At 42.2% G+C, this 21,561-nt stretch overlaps 1 protein-coding gene across 9 annotated transcripts in view; it reads right to left on the minus strand.

The window, feature by feature from the left end:
- The window catches only part of ulk4 (unc-51 like kinase 4), a 448,354-nt gene that overhangs the window by 224,729 nt on the left and 202,064 nt on the right, over positions 1-21,561 (minus strand). For all 9 annotated transcript variants that reach the window (XM_068054427.1, XM_068054423.1, XM_068054428.1 and 6 more), the window contains 3 exons: positions 13,352-13,408; positions 4,585-4,636; positions 3,407-3,501 (listed from right to left, as the gene is read on the minus strand). In XM_068054427.1, the coding sequence (XP_067910528.1) occupies positions 3,407-3,501; positions 4,585-4,636; positions 13,352-13,408 (204 nt within the window). The remainder of the gene's footprint in view (positions 1-3,406; positions 3,502-4,584; positions 4,637-13,351; positions 13,409-21,561) is intronic.

Consider the following 21,561-nt stretch of genomic DNA (forward strand, 5'->3'; position numbering starts at 1 on the left):
GAATATCTGGGAGATATACAAAATATTTGGGTCGAATATAACCGGTTGCCGCATCAGCAGCTGGTGTTTGGGGTAATTTGGTCGTTCATTTGAATGCAAGAGTATCCCAAACTATTTTGACGGTTGGACTTCATTACCCTATTATATGTGACCTTCCCATCAATTTTTCAGTGTTTACGGACAACTCATCAATGAAATGTGGACGCAATTTCAGGCCGGCCCAGCATCTATATAAAGAGTCTGTATCTTTTCATGCAATTTGCAACCTGTTGGAGTGAGGATGTTCTTTTTCGTTCTGTACATTGGGAGGCGACTCTGAAGGATTGCTATGGTATGTTGCTAGCAAACTGTTGGCACCTCATTGAACTCTTTTTGTATTTACCAGCAAATGCCATCCTCCTGCTGCTTTCCTGGACTATGTCATGTCCCCATCCTGCATACTGCCATTTCATTTCTCCATTCCACTCTGACCCCTCTGTCCTTGTCCCCTTACATTGCTCCAATTAAGCTGAACATAAGCTTGAGGAAAAGCACTTTATCATTTGATTAGGAACTTTACAGTTAGACTTCAAAAATTTCAGATCTGAACCACAGCTTCCATTTTCTCTTGGACAGCAGGTACTGATAATGCAGGATGGGTGCATCAGCGCTTCTGGGAATCAGAGAGGTTGTGGGCTAGTGCTTGATATGGGGACCCACAACCAGCAGGGTGGTTCTGTACCCCCATCACCTAGCCTTTTCTTCTACCATACTCCTGAACCACTGGTGTTTTCTCCATCTTGGCAGATTTTCCAAGCTTCCCGTCCCATCTGCTATTCTGCTATAATTGTTTACACATAATCTGGGTCTCTGAAATGCCTTTTCTTGCTTGAATTTAAAATTCTCATCCTTGTTTTCAAATTCCTCCATGATCTTCACCCTCCCATTGCTGTAATCTCCTCCAGCTCCACAACCCTCCAAGATATCTGCGCTCATCTGATTCTAGCCTCTTTTATCATGCTCAATTTTGATTGCTTCACTGTTGGTGGCCGTGCCTTCAGCTGCCTAAGCCCTAAGGTCTGAAATTTCCTCCCTGCACCTCGCTGCCTCTCTACCTCACTTTCCTCCTTTAAAACCTATCTCTTTGACCTAATATGTGGCTCAGTGTTATATTTTGTTTTATAATGCTCCTATGAAGCACCTTGGGATGTTTTATAATGTTAAAAGTGCTATATAAATATAAATTGTTATTGTTGTTGAATTTCACTCAATTGCCTCCTTTTACCTTACTGCATTCTAATTTTTGTCATTTAATTATCTCATGCCCTCAACCTTATCACAGACCCATTTTTTATTATCTCTCCCCACCCACTTTCCCTGGCTCTGTTCCACCTATGTGCCATTCATCTGTAACATTTTCCAATTCTGACAAAAGATCATCGACATGAAATGTTAACCGTGCCTCCTTCTCTCCACAAATGCTGCCTGACCTGCTGAGCACTTCTAGTGTTTTCAGTATCAATTTTAGATTTGCAGCATCTGCAGTATTTGCTTTTTGTTTCACAAACAAGCTGTTTCTCTCCCTCATTCAATCTTAATTTCAGCAAACAGACAGGACCCAGCGAAACCCAGACCTGATGAGGAAACAATTTGCCTGTACTCAGAAAACTGAGTTACTGAAATTATTGCTGTTAATGCTGAAGAGGTACTGCTGCTGAAACTCCCTCTTAGAAACATAGAAAATAGGATCAGGAGTAGGCCATTCGGCCCTTTGAGCCTGCTCCGCCATTCGTTATGATCATGGCTGATCATCCAACTCAGTAACCTGTTCCCGCTTCCCCCCCGTATCCTTTGATCCCTTTCGCCCCAAGAGCTATATGTAACTACTTCTTGAAAACATACAATGTTTTGCCCTCAACTGCTTTCTGTGGTAGTGAATTCCATAGGCTCACCACTCTCTGGGTGAAGAAATTTTTCCTCATCTCGGTCCTGAAAGGTTTACCCCGTAACCTTAGACTATGACCCCTGGTTCTGGACTCCCCCATCATCGGGAACATTCTTCCTGCATCTATCCTGTCAAGTCCTGTTAGAATTTTATAGGTTGCTATGAAATCCCCCCCTCACTCTTCTGAACTCCAGCCAATATAATCCTAACCGACTCAATCTCTCCTCATTAGTCAGTCCCGCCATCCTAGGAATCAGTCTGGTAAACCTTCGCTGCACTCCCTCTATAGCAAGAACACCCTTCCTCAGATAAGGAGACCAAAACTGCACACAATATTCCAGGTGTGGCCTCACCAAGGCCCTGTATAATTGCAGCAAGACATCCCTGCTCCTGTACTCGAATCCTCTCGCTATGAAGGCCAACATACCATTTGCCTTTTTCACCGCCTGTTGCACCTGCATGCTTACCTTCAATGACTTGTGTACGTGAACACCCACGTCTCATTGCATATTCCCCTCTCTCAGTTTATAGCCGTTGAGATAATAATCTACCTTCCTGCTTTTGCTACCAAAGTGGATAACCTCACATTTATCCACATTACACTGCATCTGCCATGCATTTGCTATTCCAACACACACCCCTAGTTGGTCTCCCATATTCTACCTCTGTAAACTTGAGGTCATTGTGTTGAGGCGCTACAGGTCTTTTTCTACACGACTTGAGCTCAGTAAATTATCCCACCAATTAAACCATCGTTATATAAAAACATTTCCCTAAATTGAAAGTGAGGCATAAATAGCCAAAAAGCATTTATAACTTTTTATCTAATGGCAATTTTTGGAAGGCTGCCCAAGCTCTCTCAAGCTTTTGCTCCAATGATGACACCACCAACACAATATTCTAAAATTTATCTAAAAGTCCAAGTAATTGTAACAAGAGACACTTGCGACATTTGTGTGAAAGTGATTCCAAATGCCTTTCAGTTTTGTTACAGAAAACTAGTAGCTGGGCAACAAGCAGTAAAGCAGTGCAGCCATTTAATTGACCAATTTGTTGTGAAGAACTGTTGGCTCATCCCAGGATGCAGCTGATTAGGGTAGTGACAGCGGTTGAGTCATACAGACCAACAAAGTTCCAGGTTTAATCCCTGTGTTGTGCTGAGGTAGTTGATCTCAGCCAGGGTGGGAGAAAGGGTCCTACAATTGGCGAGTAGGATGAAAATTAGCTAGAGTTCCTGTTCCTAACTGCAATCCAGTATGTTCCTGTAATCCATCAGAGTGCTTCTGCTGAGCTTCCACAGACGTGACATTGAGTAATGCTCTGTATGGGGTAACTGTGCCTTTTGGAAATAGGCTGAGGCATCTCACTGATCTTTGTACCACACAGCTGCTTTACTAAATTAGCAATCTGTACTTTTAGGATCAAAACTCACAGATATTGCACACACACATACATACATGCATGCTGATACTCCTTACTTACAGTAGAATGATAGCTCATCAGTAGTACTGGATGCTGAGTAATGGCCTCCCATGATGAGAAGACTATTCTGATAAGTTCTTCTGAACCAGTTTGACCTAAAGTTGAATTTTAAAGAAAAACAGTATCTAAAAAAAGTGCACTTTCTGACAAGTCCGAAATATAATTCTTGCACATTTGATTAGTGAAAGTCTATAATTCTGTCAAATTTTATCCTCCACGTACAGACAGGATATAGTATCCTGATGTATCACTTATTAAATTCAGCATGCAGCTACCAGAAGGTTCCAGGTTGATGCATGGTCTGAGCTGATTTATGTTATTTCAGCTAGGTTATTCAACAGGGTCTATTTCTTCTGAAGCAATATTGGCTCCTGTTTTCGAGGTTATCATAAAGGTGAATAGGCATTTGGTAAGGTAATAAATGTTGATACACACAAAACTATCGCTGAACCCATGACAATTTTTCTAACCTTTGACTTTGGGGAATATCCATTTCCTGGCCACAAACAACAACTCATCTCTGCATAGCGCCTTTAACCTAATAAAACATCCCAAGGTGCATTATAAAACAAAATATGAAACTAAGCCACATAAGGAGATATTAGGTCAGGTGACCAAAGCTTGGTCAAAGAGGTAGGTTTTAAAGGAGGAGTGTATGGTAGAGGTGGAGAGATGTAAGGAGGGAATTCCAGATCTGTTTTAGATTGTTAAGTATAATAAACTCACCTCTTTCTTGTTTAAACTCAAGAAAACCTGTCCGATTGGTTCTTTCACAATCACATTAGAGGTAAAATGTAAAACAGTCACTGAGGTGGTAAGCACAACTACTGTTTAAAAAAGGAATAAATCCTGTTGCGGTCAAATAAGTGGAAGGGCAAGAGAGGAGCCGGGACCCCCTCCTCACCTGGCCATAATATCACCAATAAACAAAGACAGTAGCTTCTTGTGATGTGTGCCAAAGCATTATGGGTGCAATCTAGCACCAAGTATTTCAGATAGTAGGGTAGAGGAAAGTTACTACAATGTTCAAGACATAATTAGCTTAATTTAAGAATGTTTCCAGGTTTCTACCCCTTGCCACCATGGTATGACTTCAACATCCTGTTTACAGGAGGAAATTGCATAAATTAGGAAAAATAGGGTTCACATTTCTTCTTAAATCAAAATGATGTACTTACCTACAGCACTTTCTAAATTTGTTTCTCCAGAATCTACCGATTTAATGTGGCTCTGAAAACAAACCAACACACAAAGGTTAGCTAAAGATATTTTGAAATGTCTAGTCCTCATTATTTTTGCAGTAAACACTGAAGCATTTGTAATTTAATAGCATAAGATTTATTGAAACTAAAGATTATTTATTTCTCAAACTTTTGACCTTAAATATTCCATAGACTGTCCTGTCATTGCCTTCAGGAGATAAGACACTTGATGCAGAAGATAGCTGCCTCCTTGATGTCTAGTGGCAGTCCGTGTTAACAGTGACAAGTGCTGGAGCTCCAATGTCAGTGTTAACTGGCAAAAATCAGTAAACTTAAGAAATCCTCTTGCCACAAACTGGAATATATAGCTGCTGCAAAATCAGCTATGAATGCCACATCAGAATCTATAAGCAGCACAGTTATCCAAAATTTAAAAAAATAAATCAGTGAGGTAGATGATTTTTCTAACATGCATAGACAAACTCAAGGCGGAAAATATAAAATCAGGAGAATTAATAGAATTTGAAAAGTTTGGGTAGATAAAGAAACTCTAAGAAAGAAAATAACACAGATACCTAGTTTTGTCATTTTTCTCTTTGATGCTGTTGCTAGAAGAGCTGTGGAAGAATTTCCAGGTTGTCACTGTGCATTTGGTGACAAAAAAATGTAACAGTTGTGTGAGGCAAAGCAAGTCTTTGCCTGGCAACCACCAAATTGAAGCTAATGCTTTAGAAATATGGTAGTTAGGGGTTTCAAGGTATGTGGGATGGGGCCACTGCCTTCTATGTTACATTGCTGATCACGGGCAAAATGGGTTCAAAATTGCAGAGTCTGTGTGCACTCCTGTACTGCTACAGTGGGGAGTAGACCTTGCTGGATTCTTCAACACTGGCAGGAAACACTAAGGCAGCAGGTGGACAGGTGATGCAGAGTACTGCAGCTCTTAAAGGGCTTCTGTTAACTACTACTCATCAGACTATTACGACCAACTGGATTCAGAAGTGATGGCTATTCATCCATGACCACCTGCCAGAACTGCCCCTTTGATTATGCAACAGAGGAAGGTGGCATTTCTTGGGACCAAGGAGAATCCTCTAAATGTAACTATCATGCAGCAAGCATGGCATTGCTGGCCAATGAGTAAATGCAGTATCCCATGCCCATGGGTTATGGGAAAAAATGAGGAAGAGGTTCTCTGGAGTAAGGAAGAGTTCCAAGGCTTGGATGACTAAAGGCCACATACTGAAAGAAAAGGAATGCCTATAATATTGTTACAAGAATTTTTATTTTTGTACTAAAATCTTACAATTCTGTGTGTTTTAAAAAACTGAAAAAAGGATTTTCAGTGGACATGGACACCTGCAAACAGCTGAAATTTTTAGATGTTGATGTTGTATATAAGAATAGGAAAGAAAACAGTTTCAAGGAAGTCAGCCAGGGGTTTTGACCTCCTCAGAGCAAAACTTTGAATGATAGAGGAGACAGTGTGTCTGGTCATGTGATCTGCTGAGGACGGTTTACTTTCACTTTGGACCCTTTTAAAAACCAGTCAGTTGGACAAAGAGCAGGCATCTGAAATTTGGTTTCTGACCTGCCTGGAGATCAAAGTGGAAGACCCAGAAAAAGACCTCTTTCTGTGAAGGAAACTTGCATCTCTTGAAAAGAAATCCTGCATTTGAAAGGTGGCAGATTCCTGTAGCCTCCTGATTCTGAAGAATTCCTGCATCTAGTGTGGTTCCTGCTGCATCCAGTGTGGTTCTTGTTGCCTCTTGTGTTTTGGGAAATCCTGGAACCTGCAGAAAGCTTCTACTGCTAGACTGCTGCTGTGAGTCCTAAGCAGACCGTTGCTACACCCCTGCTGAAAGACCTATGTGACACCTGCAATAGGCGAATTGCCTTGAACCCATCACAGACTGTTCACCAGCCTCACATGGAGAGACTTCAAGTGGCATCTGACTATTTGACTCTGGGACACTTCATTCAACCGAAGAATTTCCTACCAGAACGTGACAAACTGAATTATTTTATTATTCCTTTCATTCATATGAAACAGCTGTAAACCAGAATCCTTCCCCCACCCCCGGTTAACCAGTTTTTCTGAATGTATGTGTGTGCATGAGGGCTAGGGAAATAAGGAGCTTTTCACATATATAGATTTATCTCAATAGTGATTAAGACATTTTTTTCTAATAAACAGCTAATGTTGTTGTTTAAAGAAATCTGGTTGATGTGCTTTTTTCTGGGGGACAAATAGTGTCTAATTGGCTATTCTTTGGTAGATGGGAAAAATTTATTGATATGCTGAGACTTGTGGAGAAGTGGGACTGAATTAACATTACATTTCTCCCACCTTGGTCGTAACACTGTGCGGCACAGTGGTGCAGTGGTTAGCACCGCAACCTCACAGCTCCAGCGACCCGGGTTCAATTCTGGGTGCTGCCTGTGTGGAGTTTGCAAGTTCTCCCTGTGTCTGCGTGGGTTTCCTCCGGGTGCTCCAGTTTCCTCCCACATGCCAAAGACTTGCTGGTTGATAGGTTAATTGGCCATTATAAATTGCCCCTAGTATAGGTAGGTGGTAGGGAAATATAGGGACAGGTGGGGATGTGGTAGGAATATGGAATTAGTGTAGGATTAGTATAAATGGGTGGTTGATGGTCGGCACAGACTCGGTGGGCCGAAGGGCCTGTTTCAGTGCTGTATCACTAAACTAAACTAAACTATACACCAAGCACTGATTCCACAACAGGGTGCCACTTCAGCAAGACTTCCTTTGCTTCACACAACTGTTACCAAATCCCTATGGGCACCATAGACTACTTGCATGTTTAGTGATCATTTCTTCACACAAGATAGAATGTAGTTTTGTCAGTCAGTGCATCGCATGACAAATGCAAATGCTGAAAACATCTGTTTTTACAGGAGAAGACTCTACAAAAACGTGAAAAGAAATTCTGCACTGGTGGCAACTCAGCTCAATTGTGCCACCTCAAACTACTATGAAGTTGTGGTGATATAGAACTTGATGGCTTAATGCCATCCTAGTGTATAAGTCCTTAGTACCTTGCTCTACGGCAGCAAGGCCTGGACAATGTATGTCAGCCAAGAGCGACATCTCAATTCATTCCATCTTCGCTGCCTCCGGAGAATACTTGGCATCAGGTGGCAGGACCGTATCTCCAACACAGAAGTCCTCGAGGCGGCCAACATCCCCAGCATATACATCCTACTGAGCCAGCGGTGCTTGAGATGGCTTGGCCATGTGAGCCGCATGGAAGATGGCAGGATCCTCAAGGACACATTGTACAGCGAGCTCGTCACTGGTATCAGACCCACCGGCCATCCATGTCTCCGCTTTAAAGACGTCTGCAAACGCGACATGAAGTCCTGTGACATCGATCACAAGTCGTGGGAGTCAGTAGCCAGTGATCACCAGAGCTGACGGGCAACCATAAAGGCGGGGCTAAAGTGTGGCGAGTCGAAGAGACTTAGTAGTTGGCAGGAAAAAAGACAGAAGCGCAAGGGGAGAGCCAACTGTGTAACAGCCCCAACAACCAATTTTATCTGCAGCACCTGTGGAAGAGCCTGTCACTCTAGAATTGGCCTTTATAGCCACTCCAGCCGCTGCTTCACAAACCACTGACCACCTCCAGGCGCTTACCCATTGTCTCTCGAGACAAGGAGGCCAAAGAAGAAGAAGAAGCGTATAAGTAACTCTTCAACTTCTTTTTGCTTGTTCTTTAAAGCAATATCCTGCACCTCTGCCCAGCAAAAACATTGTATTACTGGCTTTGCTATTGTGTGCAAAGTTTTGTCCCACATTATTCCCTTCTAATGGAGAGAAGCTAGGGAGGTGGCACTGTACGCAAACATCTGTCAAATGCTTCAGGCCCTGCTCGCATCCAGCTCACATACATGGACTTTGGGTACTCTAATTTGGGGTGAGTAGGCAGCAACTGGTGAGGGATCGAGCACCAGGAGGCAGTGGTAGCACAGTTCCAGACACAGTGGAACAGCACAAAATGAAGACATCATGGCTGTTGTTTGGGTATCAAGCAATCACCCGCATTATTCTGCATGTTGATATAATGAAAGCCTTTCATATCCATATATGCAATAGGGCTGTTGTTAGGGGCCTTGATGGCTGTAGGTGTTCCATCAATGAGGCCCTATATTTTAGAGAGGCTTTTCAACTGGTAAAAGAGTAACGCTTTTATCTCCACTTCATGGGGAAAGAAAGAGACAAAAGTATTCTTCCTTTGCAAACAAGCCTTCTATGATCTGCTTGATGCATCGGTGTATCGACGTCTGACTAAGGTGGCCAATGTCACGTCTGGTTTTGTAAAAAAAAATCAATGTTATGGTGATTTTAACAGCAAAAGGTGGGCTGCCCAAGTCAGGCTCCAAACTTCCTTCCATTAATATGGCCTGGATGCCCTTCTGAGGCATACTCTTGCATGGGTATGGGGCTTGGAAACTGGGCTGCAGTTGAAGGCCTGCAACTGTGTTCCTGGCTGCTAGCGTCGAGACACTATGGTTGTGTTGGAGGCTGGGGGATTCACTCATTGGTAGCCACCACAGATCTATGGGGTGCTCTCAAGACCCCTGCAGATTCCTTAGATTGTGCAGGCCCCACTGCCAGCTTTCTGGGGTGGTCCCTCCACTTTAGTGTCATACAGGTAGATAAGAGAAAGCAGAAGTGAGAGGCCCAGGAATACCCTCTCCAATCTCATATGTAGAACTATACTGGGTCTGTGCCTACTTACTGCTAGCCTAGTTGTGGGCTCCTCTCTCCCTCACTTAAAGCCCCTATTCCTCATATCAGAGATCCCAACTCATGCAGAGTCTATCTAGAAGTTGCCGAAAAGAAATCTTGGGGCTCTTCAGCTCCTTTATCCTGCCTCCTCCACATTCTGGCTCTGCACCAGGTGTCCTGCAGCTGCACACACAACCTTTGTTCCCTCCCAGTAACAAACTCCCTCTGTGCTGTGGATCCCACTCACCAGGAGCATACCCAGCATGTGTAATGATCCCCAGCCCAAGAGAATGGGTCAGGGTTCTCATGGGGTTAGCCGAGCAGCCAGAAGTTCCATCACTGCCCTTCTTCCTTGAAAAAGGTCACTCTGAAGGAAAAGTCGGACGGCTGACTTTTAATAAAGGTACAATCTCTATTTTGAGTGTGGTGTATAAAACTGATATTTATAACTAAATAACTAACAGTTAAAGACAAGAAAATATGTGGACAAAAATTCCAGTTTAGCCACAGAGAGAGGTCATAGAATCATAGAAAGTTTAAGGCACAGAAAGAAGTCACTTGGTCCATCATGTATGTACCGGCTGAAAAACAATCCACGTATTCCATGTATAGAATAATGCTAAAAAGTGTTAAAAACTCGAGTCAGGAAAATGAACTGAAATGAAAAATTAAACAGAGGAAAAATCTCAACAAAAGGTAAAAGAAAGGAACTTTAAATCTGAAAGGGCATTTTGGAAACAAGACCTCTTTTGCATAAAATTCAAATGCATGTGTCAGTCAAGGTAAAAAGCAGCTGTATAAGCAGTAAAATTTGACCACTCAAACCTTGTTATATCCACCTGGCGGGGGACTGTTTTCAAGCAAAACTGTCCCCTATTATTTTAAGATCTCTCATCTTTTATGAAAAATCCAAGTTTTAAAATTCCGACATGAAGATCTGCCATTCTGAATATCAAATTCACCAGATGATATTCGCCACAAACTCACTCGGTGAGTCGCTCGAAACAGTTTAGCGTTGATCGACACTTTTTTGGTTTCTGGATGACAAGAGGCATCAGACCATGGAACCTTCAGTACCAAACTGGTAGTGAATTTTCCAGTCTATGAAGTAACAAAAAAGGAAACATGGCAATGTCCATTTAAATCAAGGGTAATGCCACCTTGGGGGCATTTAAAAGACAGCGTACACTGAAGAAAGTTGAGGTGCCAATGAAAGGATTTTGAACTAAGTATTTATGCAGAACTGAGGATTTGTAAAACAGTAACTGCAAAAGTACAAAACATTCCAAGTATTTAAAAGTTCCATAGTTAGATATGGGCCTTCAGAATTCAGGTTTATTCAAAAATCCAACACTGTGTCATGGAAATTTAGCAAATAAGCTGTGAAAACTGCAGTGATGCACTGTGCCAGCCAATGACTTGCACTGTGTCAGTGAATTGGAAGGTTATGGCAGGACTAAGAGCAAATAGTATATTTTACAGCTGACAAACTATTTACTCAGCAAACAGAATCTATTTAAACAGTACATTACAAAAGACTACAGAGTCTATAATGTGCTTTGTTGAATGATAGTTTTCTTTAATCCACTGATTGGAGATCTGAAATTTTATTTTTTAAAGAAATTTTAAAAGGAACAGATAAAATATGACTTTGCTAGCAGTTTAAGATGGCCACCTAATTTGCAACACTACACTGCAAGGCCTGTGAGGTGGAGACAAATGTCTGCTCATCCCAGCAAGAACCAAGATCCAGGAAGTTTAAGGGAACTGCCTGTTCTTTTTAGCAAGACAAGATACACTGCTAACTACCATGCTTGGATCACTGGGTGATTGTCATGTGACAAGCCCCCCGCCCACCTGTGGTTTTAAGCTGGTGTTTTTCTGCAGCAGCAAGGAGAAGCTTCTGGACTCTGACACGTGCATCTCAAGTGGGGATCCCTCCTCTCTCTCCCATTCCAGCATGCCAGCTTCGAATTTTGCATTTGACTGACCACCTCTGCATATTCCAACTACAATCAGAAACCCCTTTGGAAGAAATCATCCCATCACTGTCTCCAAGAGACCCTCTGAATCAGTCATCTACCTCGTCAAACTAAAAGCCTCAGAACCACCAAATTAAGCTAGAAGCCAGCCGAATCATCAATCTCCACAGGGCTGAATTTTACAGACCCCCAATGCGGGGGTCGTGGTGGGGGGGTGGGGGGAGTGTGAAAAATGCCTCTGGGAGAAGCCTGCCACGGGCCTCGATGGCGGGAAGGCCCGGTCCCATATTGCCGGCAGTGGCAAAACCTTGTGGCGGCCCCCCCTTCCGCACCACCGCCGCTCAGCAGCAGGCTCAAAATTTGAATATGTTAATTTATTTAAACTACTGAATTAAATACCTACCCACTCCTGCCGGTCCTGGCGCAATATTCGTGCCGACGGTCGGCACTCCTGCGCCTTTGGATCTCCATCCGGAGATCCGATGTGGGACACTGGTGGTGAGGGGGTAGCAAGTAAGTATTTCAGTGCGGGGCGGGGCAGGGATGGGGGAGAAGCGGGATCAAAGCATTTCCGATTGGTCTAGGGGATGGTGGGAAAGGGTTGAAGTCAAAAGTTCATAAACTTTGGGGGGGGGGGAAAGGTCAGGTACGGAAGGTAAATATTTGTGGGGGAGGGCAGGGGAAAGAGGGCAAGGAATGAACTGTCTGGTCATGGGGGGGGGGTAGGAAAGGGGCAAGAAACATAACGTTAATTTTTAAAATAAAATTTAAAACGCCTTTCGCTTTAAAAACGAAAGTGAAATTGAAGCCTTTAAAAATGGCGTCGGCGCCTGCACAATAGCACCTGACATCATTGCCAGAACGAACCGCCCACCCCTCCATGTCATTGGGGCGGGGGGGGTGGTGGGGGTGTGCGTCCCAGCCATGTAAATGAGCCATCGCCTCTAATATCATACCGGCTCTACGGGGTAAAGCCCGTGCATGCCGGCCACCATCTTTGATGCGGCAAGCTTGTAAAATGCAGCCCACAGCCTGGACTCTAACTTAATCAATCTACCCTTCCCCAATCTGTAACCTATTTTGTGTACGTGCACCTCTAGTGTGTGCTTGTGTGTGAATGTTAGCACGTAGTTTATTAATTTAATTAGTTCCGTATAAGTACAATAAAGTTAACCTCTTTCTTTGTTCAACTCAAGTAAACCTGTCCGATTATCTACGAGTTATGATCATAACAAGAACCAATTAAACAGCTACTGAATTGGCCAGTACATCCACTTTAAAAAAGAATTAAACCTGTTGTGGTCAAACAAGGAGAAGGAAAAGAGTGAAGCCGTTCGACCCCTCCTCACCTGCCTGCAAGTCTGTACTAACTAAAGAATGCAGAACTTATAACCAAAACTACAACAACTTTGTTCCATAAAAGCTGGGCGATTTCTCCAGCAAAATTCTTAGCTACATACAAATTATGTGCATAAAATCAATCCCAGTCACTTACAGCAGTCACTCTAGGCTTGACTGAATGGGGAAATTACACAATCATCTCCATTCTTGCCAGGAATACTAGTGTCACTCTATGCAACCATGGAGATTGTGCAGATCCCTCAAAAATTCAGTGAGCACTCTGTAAAATTATGTGGCAGAAGCACTTAATGTGAACAGCAATTAATATGGCTAGACTGTGTTAATTCATAAAGTTGTATAATAAATAGGTAAACCTTTCACTCATTCATTATGAAAGGGGAGATAAGTTTACCTTATTTATTTAATAATACAGAATACAGTAGTTCCTTCTAATCTGCAAAACAGATTAATTGATCGTTTATTTCATTTGGTATTTGTGGGTCCTTGCTGTGTATAAGTTTGCTGTTGCATTTGACTGGACTTCAAAAGTAAATCATTGGTTGTGAATGGTTCATGATAACTTTAGAATATTATAAGGAATAATAATAAATCCAAGTTCATCTTTCTTTGAAAAATCAGCTACAACAATTAGTAATCCTTTACTTACAAGCAATGCTCCACAGTTGACAAGAAATTCCTCTGTCATAATCTGGGGTCTAAATATCTGAAAAATAGATTGTTTATGATTCATAATCTTAGCAACACTTTTTTTTAAAAATAGCATTACCATCAAATTTTAGATATCTCGAACACTCTATTGTGCTCAGCAGCAGACAGCACATTACTGTATGATGTACATTTCCCTATGCAATAGTGATTGCTCTCCAATTGTATGCCAAGTGGTTTAAGATGTGTCAGAGATGTAATAAAGGTGCTATATAGATGCAAGTTTGACTTGCTTCTTTTTAATACATTACTCTTAACCATCCAGATATGGGCAAACACTCCATTGAATCACAGAATGGTTACAGCACCAAGGGAGGCCATTCAGCCTATCATGTCCATGCCACTTCTCTGCAAGAGCAACTCAGCTAGTCCCATTCCCCTGTTCTTTCCCCGTAGCCCTGCTATTTTTTTCTCCTTCAGGTGCTTAACCAATTCCTTTTTGAAAGCCATGATTGAATTTGCCTCTACCACACTCTCAGGCAGTGTATTCCAGATCCAAACCACTCGCTGCATAAAAAAGTTTTTCTCCTGTTGCCATTGGTTCTTTTACCTTAAATTGGTATCCTCTGGTTGTCACCCCTCTGCCAATGGGAACAGTTTCTCTCTATCTAATCTGTCCAGACACCTCAATCAAATCTCCTCTCAACCTTGTCTTCTCTAAAGAGAACAGCCCCAGCCTCTCCAATCTATCCAAGTAACTGAAGTCCGTCATCCCTGGAACCATTCTTGTAATTCTTTTCTGCACCCTCTCTAAAGCCTTCCTAAAGTATGCTGGCCAGAACTGGACACAATACTCCAGTTCAGGCCGAACCAATGTTTTGTAAAGGTTCATCATAATTTCCTTGCGTTTGTACTGTAGTCTATTTATAAAACCCAGGGTCCCTTATGCCTTTTTAACTGCTTTCTCAACCTTGCCCTGCTACTTTCAATGACTTGTGCATATATAACCCCAGGTATTCCTGCACCCCCTTTGGAATAGAAGCTTATATTTTGTATTGCTTCTCCTCATTCTTCCTATCAAAATGTATCATTTCACAGTTCTCTGCATTAAATTTCATCTGCCACATGTCTGCTCATTCAACCTGTCTGTGTCCTCTTGAAGTCTATCACTATCCTCCTCACAGTTCACAATACTTCCAAGTTTTGTGTCACCTGCAAATTTTGAAATTGTGCTCTGCACACCCAACCCATTAATGTAGATGAAAAAAACTAGTGGTCCTAATACCGACCCCTGGGGAACCCTACTGTATACTGTCCTCCAGTCTGAAGAACAACCGTTCACTGCTACTCTCTGTTTCCTGTCCCTCAGCCAACTTTGTATCCATGTTACCACTATTGCTTTTATTCCATGAACTTCAATTTGCTGGAAAGCCTATTATGTGACACTTTATCAAACGCCTTTTGAAAGTCCATGTACACCACATCAGCTGCACGACCCTCATCGACCCTCTCTGTTACTTCATCAAAAAACTCAATGAAGTTAGTTTAACATGATTTGCTTTCAACAAATCTATGCTGGCTTTCCTTAACTAATCCACACTTGTTCAAGTGACTGTCAATTTTGTCCCAGATTACTGTTTCTATAGGTTCCCACCACCAAGGTTAAATTGACTGGCCCTGTTGTTGCTGGGTTTATCCTTACACCCTTTTTGAACAAATGGTCTCTTTCTCAGTTTTCAAGAACAAGCTGGTGTCATAACTGTATTCCACAAAGAAGGCATTTTTCTCAAACTATTTAGCACAGAAGGATTAGGTAATGGGATTAGTAAACACATCGGGGGACAAAATTTGACTTCGGTGTCGTGCAAATTAGGTGATAGTGAATCGGCAGCCTGTTTTATATCCGGCCTGGTTTTCATTTTCACTGACTTCAACAGAAACAAAAATTGTGCGGCGTGTAAAACAAGCTGCCGATTTCACTATCACATCTCTTCCAGAAGGCAAATTTCAAACATCCTCCACCCTCTTTCCAGCTGGGTTTGAAACCAGCTGAAACTGCTGGGATCAAAGCCAGATGCAAGTCATAAATGAAACAAGGTTAGACCAGTTCTTTTTTGTGTAACAGTCTATAAACCATTGCAGCTCACAACTGGCAACACATTTTCAGTCATACGGGGCCTTAAGGTTGCCTGATGTGGGAACCACAAATATCACACTGTGGGTTCAGTAGTAATTTTCAGAGTTTGGGCTAAAATACACCGTTAGGCAGAACAAAGGGGTTTTATTCTGCAGGTGGCCTGTGCAGTACTTGGCTTGAGATGCTTAAATGCTGCACTGCTGCAGAAAAGTAAAATTAAAAATAAAAATGTTCAATGTCTAGTAGCTCAGAATCTTTCTTACCCTAAACAAAAGAGACATACACAAAAATCAATTATGAAGTTAGAAAATTTGGAATTGGATACTGCTCTTTTACCTCTGTGACCTGGGTTCAAATCCAGCGCAGGCTGACGAGATGAAAGCCTCCTCTGTAGGCTGACTCTAAGGGTTTTATGTGAATTGAGTTTGGACAGTCTCAATGCAACTAATGGGCCAACAGTACAAAACAGTGCCTAAATTCTGCTATAATTGGCAATCTCAGTCACAGAAGCCCCAGGATAGCTGGTGGCAAACATGGAAAATAAATGTCACATTGATGCAGTAAGGGGGACTCTTGTGAGGTTGAGGCCGAAGCACATGTTGGGGCAGAGTAGAGGGGGTTTCTTTGCTCTGTATTTAGTTGTGGTATATCTGACAGTGCTTGATACTGATGCTGGGCACCTGAAATAAGAGGATTCCATATACCTACAATAACATCCTTTCCTTTGACAAACACAAGAAAAAAAATATGCTGTTATAGTACTCATGTTCAAATCAAAGCTTTTTGAAACTGGCACCCTACCTCATTGAGCAGCTTTGTGACAACTGAAACTACCTCGCCCCAAAGAACATGTGCCCAATATCACCCACCCCTCCACTGAGCAGATTGTTGACAATTGCCCCTTTCATGAACTGCTTTTCAAAAACTGCAACCCTCTCCCCACACCACTATGCAGTTTTCCCCATCAACTCCCTGTTCCTCCCTTCCTCTCCTTCTTCCTCACCCCCTCCCTCTTTCCCCACTTTCATCTCCTCCCCCTACTCTTTTCCACCTGTCCACCTGCCTTCTTTTCCCTTCCCCATTCTTTGTCCAATGCAATTATTCCACCACCCTCTAAAACTGCTTAACTGGAATATTGCCCTTAATTTTGACACTCTATCTGCAATGTCACAGGAGATCAACAATAACAACCTATATTTATTGTTTCGAACGTGCTTCCATTTTTTGAGTACTTGTGTTTTAAAACGAAAAAGATTCCATGGATGTGTTTTTTTTTACAAAGTTCACTGAAAGGACACTTAAGATGTTGTTTGAAAACGACCTTTGCTGGAAATCATGTGCTTTATGCTCAATAAACAACAGAACCTCGGTGACCTAGGGAAGATGTTTACAGAGAAGTGACATGTCAAGATTTATGAGTGGCCAGGAGGTTCTGAACTGCTGTTTGGGGATTGGATTGTTCTCAGTTCAGTTGGGGTGTGAACTGTTTTGAAGACAGTTCGAGATCAACTTGCCAAGGAAAAAAAACACCCAGCTCACCTCTTTCTCTACCTCTTTGAAAAAACCCTGCGTATTCAGTGTGACAGCCAAATTCCCTGGTGCTGCATCTCTCCTGAGAAGCTGGAAAAACCTGCCAGATTAATTCTCAACGCCGCTTGAAAAGAACTGCTTTAGCAAAGATCCCAGTGACTCGTCTCTGTATACTCGGACGCCAGGCCAAAGGGACAACTGACTTCTTTTCATATCTTCTCTTTTTGCTTCAAGAATTAGCAAGTATTTAGCCAAAGTTGTTTTTGTCTTTTTTTTAATAACAGACCTCTGCAGAGAGAATTTCTGTATTTTTTTCAGTGTGTAAGTCTTGTTTTATAATAAACTGATAATTTTGTTGTTTGTTAAAGAAACCTGGTTGGTGTATTTTATTGTGGAATAAAGTGTATATGATTGACTGAATCGGTAACTGGGTAAACATTTTAAAAATATATGTTGTGACCTGCGGAGAAATGGGACCAGAAAAAACTGCACTTCTCCCACCTCAGTCATAACATTATATAGCACCTATATTGCAGGCAAACGTTCCAAGGCGCTTTACAGGAGCGTTAACAAAATTTGACATTGACCCACACAAGGCCGAGTGGTTAACAGTGAGGTGGAGTGTCTTAGGTTACAGGAAGATATAGACAGGATGGTCAAATGGGCAGAAAAGTGGCAGATGGAATTTAATGCTGAAAAGTGTGAGGTGATACACTTTGGAATGTGACATGCAAGTACTCAATGAATGGCCTGAAGTTCCGAGGAACAAAGGGACCTTGGCGTGTTTGTCCATAGATCTCTGAAGGCAGAAGGGCAGGTTAATAGGGTGGTGAAAAAGGCATATGGGACATTTGCCTTTATCAATCGAGGCATTAATTACAAAAGCAGGGAGGTCATGTTGGAGTTGTACAGAACTTTGGTAAGGCCACAGCAGGAGTACTGTGTGCAATTCTGGTCGCCACATTATAGGAAGGATGTGATTGCATTGGAGGGGGTGCAGAGACAATTCACCAGGATGTTGCCTGGGATGAAACATTTAAGCTATGAAGAGAGGTTGGATAGGCTTGGGTTGTTTTCGCTGGAGCAGAGAAGACTGATGGGTGACCTGATCGAGGTGTACAAGATTATGAGGGGCATTGATAGGGTGGATAGGGAGCAGCTGTTCCCCTTAGTAGAAGGGTCAGTTACGAGGGGTCACAAGTTTAAGGTGAGGCGCGGGAGGTTTAAGGGGGATTTGAGGAAGAACTTTTTCACCCAGAGGCTGGTGACGGTCTGAATTGCCTTGCCTGGGGGGGTGGTAGAGGCGGGTTGCCTCACATCCTTTAAAAAGTACCTGGATGAGCACTTGGCACGTCATAATATTCAAGGCTATGTGCCAAGTGCTGGCAAATAATGGGATTAGGTAGACAGGTCAGGAGTCTTTAATGCATCGGGGCAGACTCGATGGGCCGAAGGGCCTCTTCTGCACTGTATTATTCTGTGATTCGGAGAGATATTAGGCCAGATGACCAAAAGCTTTGTCAAAGTGGTTGGTTTTAAGGAGTGTCTTACAGTAGCAATGAAACCATTAAGTACATAATTTGATGAAACTTTAGCACTTTCCATAAGAATGTTGCATTACTTGTAATCCGAGGAACGAGAATATTTGGCTTTACTACATATAACTATTTCAAATATTAGTTTTGGCATTGTCTGAAATAAACTGTTTACTCCACATAATTTTAAATTGCTCAGTCAGACAGTTCAAAGAAAATCAGTGAAATTAGCTTTGAATTTTTTTCTTTCTGTAAGCGCCTGCTTCAATTGCCTCCTACCTTCCATGAATATTTTCCAATACATATCATTTCCTGATGTTAGTTTTGGTACTTTTTCAATAAAGCAGAAACAACTTAGACTTGACATTGTGGTTAGAAAATATGGGTTCAAGGTGCTTTGAGAAACCACTACATTGAAACCATATCCAGTTATTTTTTTGCCTTGAAGACTTTTTTTAAAGACAGCTTTAGTGTACAGTTGCTCACTATACTTGGATAACACACTCTTCACTACGACAACACTTATGATGCAATGAAGCCCATATATACTGTGACAAGTGTTGCTTGAGATGACGTACAGCTACCACGATAATTTTTTTCAAAGGCAATATTTGCTTTCAATCACAGAAGTCAAATTTTTGTTACTTTTTAAATTTTGTTTACCTTTCATACCTCCTTGGCTGAAGACACTGACTCATGCATGGTTGCCAACAGCCTTCTGTACACTCACTCAAGTTATATGTGTACCTAAGAAGGTCAGTGTGAGCAAGAGATTTGACCATAGAAGGCAGTAAAGGTGAGCCCAATATGCAGCAGGGTTTCAGATTTGTACTGAGCTAATTGGTCTCAGCCAGTGCAGCAAGTGGGTGGAAGTTTGAAGGAGTCATGACTTATCAGTCTGGGCTAAGGAGGGGGCCAAAAGTCAAGAGCTCCCACGTCTGCCCAAAAGCCAATGCTTGGAAGTTTGGTGTGTGGACTTCTGGTGAGAAATGGTGTTCAGACCCCCATCACAGATCACTCACCCCCACTACGGAAACATTGCCTGCCTCCTCCCCAATCTCAGCCCATCTGCTGCAGAAATCCTAAGGGTGGTGGAAGCAGGGACAATGAATGATTTCAAAAGGAAAGTGAATGGGCACGAAGGAAATATACATGTGGGGCTGCAGGGATAGAGCGGGTGAATGGGACTGACTCGATTGCTCTAAGGAGAGCCGGCACAGACTCAATGGGCCGAATGGCCTGATCCTCTGCTGTAAATGACTCTGACTCTCTGTGACATGCTCGTCACCTCGACTTGATAACACCAATGCTTTCCTTGTTGGTCTTCCATTCTCAAACCTCGATAAATTATAACATTTGCTGTCTGTATCCTACCCCGTGCTAAGTTCCAGTAGGCCATGACCTCTATCCTCGCTACCTACGTTTTAGATTTTCATCCTTGTGCTTAAATCAGCCTCTATGGCCGATACCTCCTTATCTCAATAACATTCTCCAACTTTCCAGCATCCCTAGTTTCTCTGACCTTGACGCATTGTTCACCATTGGTGCTCATCAACTCTCTGGAATTCTTCTCTAAACCCCTCTGCCACTCCATCTCTTTGTGCCCCTTTATGGTCCTCCTTAAAATTCACCTCTTTGCCAGCTTTTGCTTTCTCTTCCATCTTGGATTGCCTGTTTCTCCTCATGCTAATGTATGAAGCGCCTTGAGATCATATGTTAAAGGTGCTAAATAATTCAAGTTGCTGTTCAGAAAAGGATTGGGCTCAGCTGTGTTGCCCTCGCCTGCAAACACATAGCAGTCTAAGCTTGTGTAAGAAGAGGAGGCACTTAGGCAAAGTACTGGAGAGCTTTTGTCACTGTGTAATTACACAAAGCAAGATTTAATTCCTTTAACAGATATAGAGAGAAATTTCTGGCCGGTGTTGGGGAGGGGCGGGGAGTGGTGGGGGGGGGGGGGGGTGGTCACAGGGGAGGGGGAGTTCCATATTCTGCATTATTTGGGGAAAAAACACTCTCTACTGCACCAATGTGACAATTTCCATTTCACACACCAGCTAGGCTTGTGCGTCTGTAAGTGAGATTGTCAATTCAGTGTCAGTTCTTGCCAAAATAGGGTCTGCTTTGTGGGCCAACAAGGAACTGTGTTGATAAAGGCCAAAATCAGTTCACGTAGCACCCTTATAACCGGCAAAGAAAGAAACCATAATCCCATCAGCCTGGGCTGGATTAATATCTACGTTTCAGAAGTGAAAAGACTGAGTGGTAATACACTATATTTTATACTTCACACCATATTTACTGTTTCAATAAATTTTACAAAATAAACTCAATTTGAATTGAGGATGGCAATTTGCCAGCCTTTGAGTTATCAACTAACAGCCATTTTGAGCAAGACATTTTCTGTGATTACACTCAATATATCCACCAAAGACATGATGTACAAACTTTATGCTTTGGACGCTAGTGTTTTAAGAGGGAAAAGAGAATGCTAAGTACTTGAAAATATGAGAAATGAAAATAAATCCTGTTTAGCTAAAATATCAGGAATCAATTTGGGTACTTCATTAAAACAGTGCAAAAAATACATACATTAATTAGAAAAAGCACATGGTCATTTGTATAACTTGACTGATTCAAGAACCTTGAAACAAAAAATAATGGAGATGAATTTCCATAGTGGTTCTCCAGATCACCGCCATAACTTATCCAGTGAAAGAGCAGTTGAAACCCTGAAAATATGGTATAACCAGTTAAACAGAAATTTGTCTCCCTTGCTTGACCACTGTTCTCAAGTGGGGACATTACCTTGTTATTTAGTCCCAATTTCCTCACAAAAACATTCGGGTGAAATCATTTGCAGATTTGCATGAATGCCTTCCATTTAGTACAACTACAAGGGGCACAGTAGCATAGTCATAGTCTTATAGTAATCTAGAGGCCGAGACTAATGCTCCGAACACTCGAGTTCAAATCCTGCCACAGCAGCTGGGGCATTTAAATTCAATTAAT

Source organism: Heterodontus francisci, chromosome 2 (assembly GCF_036365525.1).
Source record: "Heterodontus francisci isolate sHetFra1 chromosome 2, sHetFra1.hap1, whole genome shotgun sequence".
Lineage (NCBI taxonomy): Eukaryota > Metazoa > Chordata > Chondrichthyes > Heterodontiformes > Heterodontidae > Heterodontus > Heterodontus francisci.